At 33.5% G+C, this 12,500-nt stretch overlaps 1 protein-coding gene across 12 annotated transcripts in view; it reads right to left on the reverse strand.

Moving 5' to 3' along the window:
- The window catches only part of TMEM161B (transmembrane protein 161B), a 73,905-nt gene that overhangs the window by 40,226 nt on the left and 21,179 nt on the right, over window positions 1-12,500 (reverse strand). For 4 of the 12 annotated variants that reach the window (XM_023215022.1, XM_023215021.1, XM_023215012.1 and 1 more), the window contains exon 2: window positions 5,787-5,890. The exons of 5 other annotated variants lie outside the window; for them this stretch is intronic. Coding sequence is in view for 2 of the 7 variants with exons in the window: in XM_023215012.1 (XP_023070780.1) it covers window positions 5,787-5,890 (104 nt within the window). In the remaining 5 variants the exon portion in view is untranslated. Of the gene's footprint in view, window positions 1-4,313; window positions 4,459-5,786; window positions 5,891-12,500 lie in introns of those variants that run through there. 3 more of the 12 variants (XM_023215019.1, XM_023215016.1, XM_023215020.1) reach the window with 2 other exon arrangements.

The following is a 12,500-nucleotide window of genomic DNA, read 5'->3' on the forward strand; positions in this document are numbered from 1 at the left end:
AGATTATCTGCAGTGACTCTGATAATAAAGCCAATCTGATATCGTACTCTACTAAATAATTAAAATAATTTTTCAATGATCATTCTTACATAAACCTCTAATATAAAATATTATCAGACAACTACAACTCATACTACAACAGTTCAATACCACTGAAAAAATATGTAGCAGAAAATAATGTCCTGACCTAGACTTTATTTTTAAAATTTAAGTAGCATTTATAGTGTTCTAGAAATTTGAAAAAATAAAACTTTTAGAAATTTAAAATAGAAACCTAAATGTGAGCAAACACAGAAAAGCACAGTTTTAATAACACAAGCTAAATAAGCTTTAATACATAATCATATAAAACTCTGTTTCATGATATACAACATAGGTCACTGCTGAATGTTTATGGTCCCCAACCCCCCAAATTCTTGTGTTGAAATCTAACCCCCAATTTGATGATATTTGGAGGTGGGAACTTTCAGGAGTTACTAGTTCGTGAGAGCGGAGCCTTCATTAATAGGATTACTGCCCTTTTAAAAGGAGGCCAGAGAACTAGCTTGTTCTCTTTCCACCAGGTGATGATACAAGAAGTAAGCAGTCTGCAACCTGAGACAAGGTCCTTACCAGAACCTGACCATACTAGCATGCTGACCTCAGACTTCCAGCCTCCAGAACTGAGAAATACATTTCTGCTGTTGATAAGCCACCCAGTCTATGGTACTTTGTAATAGCAGCCCTAACCTACTAAAACAGTCACTAATGACAGTTTTAGTCTCCATTCTAAATCTCTATAATTTTGACCAGTGGCGGGGAGGCTTAAGCGAAAACAAATACCACTTAAAACCTAAACAATCTTTCAGCATAAGTAACTAAAATACTATTTGTTATACACATTATATAAACTTGTTGGAAATTTTGATAGAATATCACGAACATTCTGGAACTGGAAGTTAGAAAAGCTAAGGCAAGGAGAGCAAGGACTCAGGCATTCCATAAGGGTGCTAGCTGAAGTTTAAACCTTTCCCTTAGGTCATAGGTCCCACCTACTGTGCATTTGAATAGTAGGTTTCTCTCACCAAAGGGAACTTGCAGATTACTGAATCAGGCAACATGCAATAAAAAACAGGCACAAAGAATTAGAGCAATTGAGCAATTGAATATGAAGGTGATATAACACCCTCTTTAATCGATATGGGATGAGACAAAAATCAGAATAAATCTGACCATAATATATTTTCAGTGAGGGACATATGAAGGGAAACAGCAGACAAAAGTAGACTTAGGAAGATAAAAGGGTAGAGAAAAATGCATGAGGTTTGAACTAAGCAATTAGAAAAAACAGAAAGCAGGTTCAGCAAGGAAGCTATCACAGAGAAAAAGCAGTATCCTACTCCTCATGCAAAACCCACTATTCAAATGTACAAAGAATATAACCTAACACTTACCTCTCCAAGAAAAGAGGGGCCAAGCAAACTTCAAAACAAAAAGGAACTTTTATTACGATACAAAGTAGTGAATACTTTGGCTACAAATCAGTGGTATGTGGGACATGATAAGAACGTCTTTAACTGATACGACCAACTGTTAGAACAAGTGTTCCTTATATGAGGGAAAGCAGTTCACAACAGAGATGCAACTTCTTAGGATTTTTATTCCCTTTTAGGAAGGAAAGAGAAAGAGATAGTGTGAGGGCATTAGGTTCTTAAACTCTACTTAATACTTAGCATGCTTTTGGTAATCAAATGCTGATGTGCCTTTTAATTTGCTTTAAATAAAAGCCGATTATGTTATCGTGAAGAATCCATAAGAACATAGCAAGTGAACTGCATACTACTTATAACCTGAAGGATATATTCTAAAAGACAAAGTATGGCTCAAAAAACAAAATAGAAAAGGAAAATAATTTAAATAAATTACTCTGTAAACTGCCAACAAAAGTCACAGTGATTGTAAAAAAGTTGTATTTGTCTCCCTGACCAAATTTAAAACTCTGTTCAAGTATGACAGTTCCAGGACAAGATGTGGAACTGATGAGCAGCCACAAATCACATAAATACTAGACTGTGAATCAGACTTTCAGTTTCATTTATCAGTGTGTGAAACTGAGTAAATCACTTAAAACTTGTTTTGTCATTTGTAAAAATGGAGATAATATCACCTATGGCAGAAAGCAACTAGGTACTCACCAGTCTTGTTTTTTATACCGTAAGTATTATTTCCCAGCCTCCCCAGCACTTTGGCCAGAACTAGTCACAGGGCCCCAGCCTATGTAATGTGGGCAAAAATGATGTATCTACTTCTAAGTTTGACACTTTAGAATATCCTGAAAGATCCACAGCTTACTCTCTCTTCACTCACCAACTGGCATAGCAATCTAGCAGGGGACTCCAAGGTAGCAGGGGGAACAGAGGAGCCATAAGGGAAGAAGGATAGCTCAGAGGATAGCTAAGCCCTTGAGTCATCATTTTGTGAAGGACCTACCTGGAGAGCTGCCCAATCCCTTTCTGATTCCCCATTTGACCCTGCTTCCTGTCTGAAGAAACTGAGAAACTTTCATTAATTTTATAACACTGAGATTTTGGAAGTTGCAACATATCACCATATCTCCCTAGCTCAATGAACAGATCTAAATGAAACAAAACATTAAAAAAATTGTATCAGTATCAAGTTTTAAATAATTATAAGGGTAATATTAACGGAGTTAAACCAGACTAAAGACTATACACAGTTTCTTTAAAAAAAAAAAAAAGTTTAAAAGAACAGTCTAAAAAAATACTAATAGCAATATGTGTTATTTAACAAGAGCTAGAAAATAAGTCAATTTTTTAAATATTAAAAATCAACAAACTGCTAATTTGTAAGTAAAAGCTGCTTATTCTATCAAGTATAATTGCTTATTTCATCAAGGAAAATGGCTTACTCATTAAGTCAACATACAACTGTCCCCAGGTATCTGAGGGAAATTGAGGGTAGGTGGGGGACCATCCAATACCCACAACACTCCTTCCAGGATACCAAAATCCAAAGATGCTAAAACTCCTTATATAATGAAAGTTTTTATTTGCATATAAACTACATATTCTCCTTTATACATTAAATAATATCTAGGTTTCTTATAATACCTAATACAATGTAGATGCTATATAAATAGTTTTTATAGTGTTTTTTTAAACTTAAATTTCTATTTTTTTCTGAATATTTTTGATCCACAATTGGCTGGTCAATGAGAGACAGGGACAGATTATTTGACACCAAAAGAGAAGCCATAACTAAAAAAAAAGAACATTTATTTACAATTTTGGATACCAATGGAATACATGAATATTAACATGATATATACAGAAACAAATTTCTTCTGTCATACTCATGATTAATCTCTGTTATCTATACATCTATTTACTTGAATAGTTCTTTTAAATAGTTCTATTCAATATAATCACTCCCAAGCCAGCCTATTCAATATAGTCACTCCCAAGCCATCCTACAGTATTCATCATTGTAAAAAAAAATTCATGATCCTCTCCTTAAATTCCTTTAATTCCTTTAAGTATTTATGGACCCTAAAGAATGCCCTCAGATTTCTCAACCCAACTGCATCATATGATTTAAAATGCAAACTGTCATTTCTGATCAGTAATATTTTTACATAGGCAATTTATAATTTTAGGTTTTTTTCTATTAAAACAGGATCATTATATATTACAAAAGGCTCATAAAACAATAATTATGCCAAAAGGATAAAATCAATAATTTTATTCAATTGAGATAAATGACAACATGACCTCAAAATTTCATGATTTAACATTAAAAAAGGTAAATAATCTTAAAAACAAAACAAAACAAAATTGAGAGGAAATGAAACTACCTGTAGCAGAAAAGTAACCATTACTAGACTTTATCGATATCCTTAGACCCTGATATGGCATTAAAGGCAGCATTAATTAACACAAAAGTTAATCTATTTACAAAAGCAAGTCAAGATCACAAAGAAAACCAATTTCGTGTTGCTTTTTAAAGGCTGAGCTTACCCTCAAATTATCTACGTATACTTATGAAACATTCTTATCAGAAAAAGATTTTAAATATAAATCTTCCAATATTAATAAAGATAATCAGGTTTTTGATCTCTCAGGCTTTAGTTTTCACTAGTGAGCATAAATTTTATAGAAATAGATGGAAAGCAGAATATGTAACAAGATGAAAATGCACGTACACTAAAATGGGACAAAATTGTCAAGGTCTTTACAGACAAAGGAGATATGGAAGTGACATTACATCATAAACATAGTTTAGAAACACACAATTCTCAAGAGAAAATAAGCTACCTTAATGTATGTTATGTAGTTTCCTGAGACCCTTTTTACTTCAAATTAATGATAATTTGCCCAGCTGATGTTTATCTTTTCCTGGTCTTCGAAAATGGTTTAGATAAGTGAAATCAGTAAACAAGATAGCACAGGCATATTAAGCCTACACGGTAAAAAAAAAATAGTTAAAGATTATTGATTTTCACTTATTTTACACTTCACCAAAACTTTAGTCATTATTTATTTTGCTCCTAAAAATGTGCATTTGTCAACAGCTCTCACACATTCATTATACATACACACACCTGTGTATCACATTGTCCAAACAAATTTTAAAGCAGTCTGAATAATATTTTTCAATATTAAACATCAATATGGAAAAAGTAGAAAGCATAGAGAAGAATATAAATAATTTAAAACAGAAAATAAATTCTGTGAAGGAAATTTTAGCTTTGTAAATGGGAAGACCCTGAATGAAAAGTGTATTTGTCACGTAGAACATAAAATCATTACTAGGACAGGTATCCATTGTTTCTCTAACTTCAATAGGCCTAACCAAAAGAAAATGGACATACAAAGCAGTAACAAAATTTGGTTATTTAACTGAAATGAATAATTGAAGTAAATAGTCATGGTACAAAATTTATCACTTACCTTTCACAATTACACAGGATTTTGGCATGTTTTTCTGTGTGCAGACTTTCCTTGATTTTGCCCCACTGTATCTATACCTACACTTTTTAAATCTAATATTTTGGGGGGTGGGAGGTACATGTTTCACCAAGTCGACTTAGCTCCTTTGTGGAAGGAGTAGGGATTGTGAGCTTACGGTGTAGTAGACAAAATTAAAATCCCACAACATAACTTCATCTCCTCCTTGCTAAATTAAACAGTTTAAAATTCTTTGCAGTAAAACTGAGACCTCCTAACATCTGTATTATAATAAATTCTGGACTGGGTCACCAAGAGAATATATATGCTTTAAGTATTTTCTTCGAACAATGGTAAAAATATTTAAGCACTTGGATTTACAATTTCTTACCCCCTTGTTGACCAAATTTTTTTTAAGGTAATTAGAAAAATATGTGGTGTTTTCAGTGCCCACAGACAGAAAAAAAAAAAAGGCAGGGGTGAGAGGACTGAATTCTTGTCCACGACCCTATTACCTTTGTGCTAAACAGATAAACTACTGATATCTCAAACTAAGAGTAATAAGGAAGCTATAGTGAGACAATCCCAGAACTCTGGGAAGCTGAGGTGGGAGGATTGCTTGAGGCCAGGAGTTGAAGAATAGCCTGGGCAACATAGCAAGGTCTTGTCTCCACAGAAAAAAAAAAAAAAAAAAATTAATTTTTTAAGAGAAATAAGAAAGCTAGATTTTTCTTATGACTTCCCTTTGTTATACTCTTAGAAACAGTAATTAGGAAGTTAATCAGTTTGGTAAACTAGAGATTGAAAGTGTCAGGTGAAATCAGCCTATCCTTGCCTTACCTGCCATTACAGAGTAGCCATCGAGCAAGAGAATAGTGAGGTATAATCTTCTGCATGACACTGGCCATCACCATGGTAACAACCAGCTGTATACCTATCACACCCTGTGTAAAAAAAACAAACAAGTTTAATAATGAGTGAATTTGGATTTGGGGACATTGCTGGAAAACTTTCTGTACATTTTGAAAATTACATTTTAAAAAAAACGAGTTTACTATTAAAATGCATTACTCTCAGCCCTCCATATCTGCAGGCTCCACAACTGCAGATCAAAAATACGCAGGAAAAAAATACAGTAAAAAAATAATACAATTTAAAATATATTATAAATTTTAAAAATAGAGTATAACTATCAACATAGCATTTACATTGTATTAGGTATTATAAGTAATCTAGAGATGATTTCAAGTATACAGGAGGAAGTGCATAGGTTATATGCAAATACTATGTCATTTTATATAAGGGACTTAAGCATCCTCAGATTTTGGTATGGGGTGGTCCTGGGACAAATTCCCTGTAGATACTGAGGGACAACTGTTAAATTCTGGCAATTAGGTATTCAAGATCACATAGTTTAATATAAACTTAAAATGAATTGGCATACACATCTATAATCTATTCTCAAGAAATGTTCTGCATAAATTAAGGATATCAGGATGAAGTGCAAAGTGGTATCTTCATCCTTCTCCAATTTACTCAACGCACTAAAAACATTAGCTTGACAAGCTTTAAAAGTAATATGCCTGTTTTTAATCCTAGGTGGTAGTGATCATAAACCATTAACTGTACTAAATGTGATGGCAGAACTGGCCTGAAAGTCACTAATAAAGAAAACTGAACTCATGCTGTTACCACCCACTTCCAGTGAATGAGTCTTAATGTCCAACAATCCTCTTAGTTTACTCTCATCAATCCCTCCCATATTCTCCATGATGGCTAATTTGAACCTTCTTTCCTCTCCTCACCCCTCCAACTCCCTTCAAACGTCTAACTCTCCACTCGGTAGAGGACATCTATCTACTTTACAGAAAAAACAGATACAATCAAATGGGAACCCTCTCACTTCCCACCAACAAGCTCACAAAGTCACTTGTATCTACATCTGTCTTTTCTTATACCCCAGAAATAATAGAGCATCTACTATAGAAAGCAAATCTCTGTATCTATGCTTTAGAGCCCACTCTCTTTGATTTTCAGGAACTTCTGCCATTGAATAGTCTTCCTCTATCTTCTTTAATCTCTTCTCTATTTTGAATCCTTCCTATCAGCATTGTGTAACACCTGTAAGTCTCTTTCATTTTTTTCTAAAGAATAACAGTAATTTCCCCATTTGACAGCCTTCTCTCAACCTCATATTCACAGCCACTTTTCAAGACTTGTTCTCACTGTTTCCATTTTCTCCTATCTCCCACACAGTATCCATCTGACTTTTACTTCAGCATATTCCACTGAAACATATACCATAAAGGAAGATCACTCTATCTTGACAAATTATTTTTCCTCAACTTGAATCTCAGTAGTATACTTCATGGTATACCACGTTCCTTGCTTTATTACTACATTGATGATCAATCCTTTACCCTCCCCTTTGCTGGCTCCTCCTCTAGCCAAGCACTCCAAAAACAAAGTTGAATTCCTACCTCAAACCTAATATACCAAAAAAGCACTTAAAAATGTTAAAAAAAATCTAAGAAGAAAAAACAGTATGGCCTATTGGTTTAAGAAAATGGATTCTGAACCCAAACTGCCTCAGTTATAAGCTGGTCTCTATCACCTACTAGCTATATGACTTTGGACATGTTATTTAATTAAACATTCTGCAAGTCTAGTTCCCCTTCTATAAAATGGAGTTAGAAATTCCATCTACTTCATCAAGCTGTGGTTAGAAACTGTGCCTGGTACAAAGTTATGTTAGTATTATTTGTTTTTATTGACATTGTTATTATCACTACTAGAAGACAAAATTTTTCTTACGATGTCAAGAATAAAGACTTTCAAAAAGAGACAGCAGTCTCCTAAATGATAAAGAAGACCAAAACAAGTTGAAAAAATAAAATAAAATTTCTGCATGAAGAAACTATAATATAAACAATGTAAAAACATTAACTGGGGAAAAGTATAACTCATCACAAAGAGATAAATTTACTTATCGGATATTATAGAGAATACAAATTAATTAGTAAAAGATCAATTGCCTAATTTAAGAAAGAAAAAAATATATCCGGACAATTCTCAAAAAAGAAATTAAAAATGGTTCTTAAACAGGACTATTTTATTTATTTCTTTAACTTTTATTTTAGGTTCACGGGTACATGTGCAGGTTTGTTATATGGTAAATTGCATGTCACAGTGGTTTGGGGTACAAATTATTTCATCACCTAGGTAATGAGTATAGTACCTGATAGGTAGTTTTTCAATCATCACCCTCCTCCTACCCTCCATCCTCAAGTAGGCCCTAGTGTATGTTGTTCCCTTCTTTGTGTTAATGTAAACTCAGTGTTTAGCTCTCACTTATAAATGAGAATATGTAGTATTTGGTTTTCTGTTTTTTTGCATAAGTTTGCTCAGGATAAAGGCCTCAAACTCCATCCATGTTGCTTCAATGGACATGATCCCATTCTTTTAAAGGCTGTATAGTATTCCATGGTATATATGTATTTAACACCACATTTTCTTTATCTAGTCTACCATTGATGGGCATTAGGTTGATTCCATGTCTTCGCTATTGTGAACAGTGCTGCAATGAACATACGCATGCATGCGTGTTTACAGTAGAATGATTTGATTTACAGTCCTTTGAATGTAAATCCAATAATGGGATTGCTGGGTCAAACGGTAATCTAAGTTATTTGAGAAGTCGCCAAACTGCTTTGCACAATGGCTGAACTAAATTACATTCCCACCAGCAGTGCATAAGTGATTCCTTATCTCCATAACCTCACCAGCATGTGTGATATTTTGACTTTTTATTAACAGCCATTCTGACTGGTGTGAGAGACACTGTCTCACTGTGGTTTTGATTTACATTTCTCTAATGATTAGTGATGTTGAGCATTTTTTTTCATATGCTTGTTGGCCACATAAATGTCTTCGTTTGAAAAGTGTCCCTTGCCCACTTTTTCTGAAAACTGTCTGTTCATGTCCTTTGCCCACTTTTTGAATGGGTTGTCTGGTTTTTGCTTGCAAATTTGTTTAAGTGCCTTATACATTCGGAATATTACACCTTTGCCAGATCCACAGTTTGCAAATATTTTCTCCCATTCTGCAGGTCGTCTGTTTACTCTGTTGATAGTTTCTTTTACTGGGCAGAAGCTCTTTAAAAAAGTATAATTAGGTCCCATCTGCCAATTTTTGTTATTGTTGTAATTGTTTTTGGCATATTTGTCAGGAAGTCTTTCCCAGGTCCTGTGTCCAGGACAGTATTTCTTAGGTTATCTTCCAGGGTTTTTATTGTTTTTTTTATTTTAGGTTTAAGTTTTTAATCCATTTTAAGTTGATTTTTGTACATGGTATAAGGAAGGGGTCCAGCTTTAATCCTCTGTATATGGCTTGCAGTTATCCCAGCACAATTTACTGAACAGGAAATCTTTCCCCATTGCTTGTTTCTATTGATTTTGTCCAAGATCACATGGTTGTAGGTGTGGGGCATTATTTCTGAGTTCCTACGCTGCTCCATTGGTCTACGTGTCTGTTTTTGTACCACTACCATGACGTTTTGGTTACTATAGTCTTGTGGTATAATGTGAAGTTGAAGCTTTGTTTTTTTGTTTTGCTTAGGACTGCCTCGGCTATTTGAGCTTTTTTGGTTCCATACGAGCTTTTCTGGTTTCATATGAATTAAAATAGTTTTTTCTAATTCTGTGAAGAATGTCACTGGTAGTTTTGATAGGAATAGCATTGAATCTGTACACTGCTTTGGGTAGTATGGCCATTTGGACAATATTAATTATTTCTATCCATGAGCATGGAATGCTTTTCCATTTGTTGACATTATCTCTGATTTCTTTGAGCAGTATTTTGTAATTCCGGTTATAAAGGTCTTTCACTTCCTTAGTTAGTTGTAATCCTAGGTATTTTACTCTTTTGTGTCTATTGAGAGTCAGATTGCATTCTTGACCTGGCTGTCAACTTGGTGTTGATGTATACGAATGCTACTGATTTTTATACATTGATTTTGTGTCCTAAAGCTTTGCTCAAGTTGTGTGTCAGATTAAGGAGCTTTTGGGCACAGACTATGGGGGTTTCTAGATATAGAATCATGTCATCTGCAAACAGGGATAAAAAGAACAAAACTAGAGGTATAATGTTACCCAACTGTTTTTAAAATGTCTACCAAACCTGACTCAATTATGGTTTTATTTGTGGATATTTTAAAGTCTTAAACTCTATCAACTAGGTTAAAGTTCAGTTCATTTTTCTACTGACCTAACATCAAAGGTTGCATTTTTAAACCTTTTCTTTCACATTTCCTATCATTTGAATTTACTATCCTATTTTCTGTGTAGTTTGTGATAGAAGTTCTACAATCTCCATACAATGAATGCCATTACAAAGAACTCTTTCAGGCAGAACAAGACCAAGAAATACATTAGTAAGTATGCCAGAAGGTTGGTCTATTTGAGATTATAGACTTAAAAGCAAGAGACCATTTTGTAGTCATGGAAAGTTTTGTGGACAAAGTGAACATCAGCCTAGCTTTGAAAGAAGTGACAGCATTACACAGAATCTTCAAGGTAATAATTCAGTAAAATCTCTCACAAACATATATAATAATTTATTAAGAGTATGTGATTTCTGCTCCTTAACAGCAAAAATTATGTCTCAGTCACAACTACTAGTCACAGCTGTTAAATGGTATTTCAGAAAGACTGACCTAGAAGATACATATGAGGCAGTGTATAAACTGGGGAAGAGGGCATCTTGCCCAACTCTCCCCTTCCTCCAAATCACCAAACATGATGAGATACTGCTGACAGATCTACCTTTAAAGATGTAAATTATATTAAGGCAAAAACAAACAAGCAAAAATCAGTGAGCTGGATTGACTAGAATTAGGAAATACCAACTAGCTTTCTGTAGTAATCCAGACAAGAAATGATGAGACTTTAAATTACAGTGGTATCTTCGGTACCCAGAAGAGAAATACACTTTAGAGACATTGTTGAAGAATTCAGACAGAGACTGATCAAACATAAAAGCAAAGAAGAAATTAAAGAGACTGACCCTAAGAAAGGCAAACATCATACTATAGTTGGCACATTCTCATTGTTAATGTTTGACTAAAATAATGTTCAATACAAAAATGTAACCTCACTCTCTTTACTATGCCATTTCTGTCTTCTTAAATGAGGCTGAAAATAATTTCCCAAAACATCACCTGAATACTGTGCTAAAAAAAATATATTATTATATTCTTCTATATAAGTCAACAGATCTATCCTACAATGTATCTGCTCTTAGGTGACTAAATATGTGCTACTGAAAAAAAAAAAAGTAACTTTTATTCCAATACAGGAATCTACACAAGCTTTTGGAGAGAGAATTTTTAAATTATGGGAAAACAGTTCACCACAGTTGCTCCTTTTCATGTACATTTAAAAACGAATCCTCAGAATATACTTTCAAAATAGCAATCATTTTAGAGATTTATATGTATTATAAATTTAATATATTATTAATGTTGAATTTAAAATCAACTTTTAAGATATTACTATGCAATTGACAATTACAGTGTACATGCCAGGGATTAATGTATTAATGTATAAAGTACTCAGTTCATTAACTAAGAAATACAATCATTTAAAATCCAAAAACAAACCATTCCAATAACCTGTCTCACCAACCAATTCAGTGTCACTGTGTAAGTTTATACAAAAGTAGAACTTTGAAATTTTCAAAAATCAAATATCCTGAATATTCTTCATAATTTTTAATTAAAGGAGAATGCTTAAATAAATTTATCCATAATCTTAAACATAAATTTCACAATAGAAAACTGGTCAAATGAGCAGAGATGCAATGAAAATACCAAGTCTATCATGGCTGAGGTCTCAAACACACAACCATATGGGTCATTGATTCAAGTAGCCTTAATGGTTTTATTAACACTTCAAAACAATAACTGACCAAAGAGATGGTTTCTGTCTGGATTCAATGCCTCTAGGCACTGATTTTCTTGATAACTGGAACTGAGGAATGCCATTTAAAAAATAGCTCATAAGCCCCAAGAAGGGTGAAACATTGGGGTAACTTAGGTTCCAACCTTTCCACATCTATTAACCTAAGGCCATGAAGAGCAAGAAAAACTTATCTGCCTTTAGTCTCTAAAAGAATTATCCTTACAATTTTTGTAATAGTTTCTTAGAAGGTTACAAAAATTCTTACCAAGAAAAATTAAACAATTCTCCAAGAAATAAAATGTGCCAAATAACAGTATTTTGTCTTGCTTTATTAATACTGAAAATAAAACTCTAAAAACTTAAATACAAACATGCTGCAATTTATAAATTCAAACTTTGAGTATTGTGTCAACCTCAGGAGTTGACATTTATGTTTCATTAAACTAGCTTTCCTGCTGACAGACTGAAACAAAGCATACATTGTTTACTACTGAAAGGCATATTTGCATATATACTTGGGACTCAGACCACCCCGAATGTTTTCAGTTATCTCCCTAAATAAGTTAGAAAAGAGAAAATAAAAAAGAGGATATTA

Source organism: Piliocolobus tephrosceles, chromosome 4, assembly GCF_002776525.5.
Source record: "Piliocolobus tephrosceles isolate RC106 chromosome 4, ASM277652v3, whole genome shotgun sequence".
Classification (NCBI taxonomy): Eukaryota; Metazoa; Chordata; class Mammalia; order Primates; family Cercopithecidae; genus Piliocolobus; species Piliocolobus tephrosceles.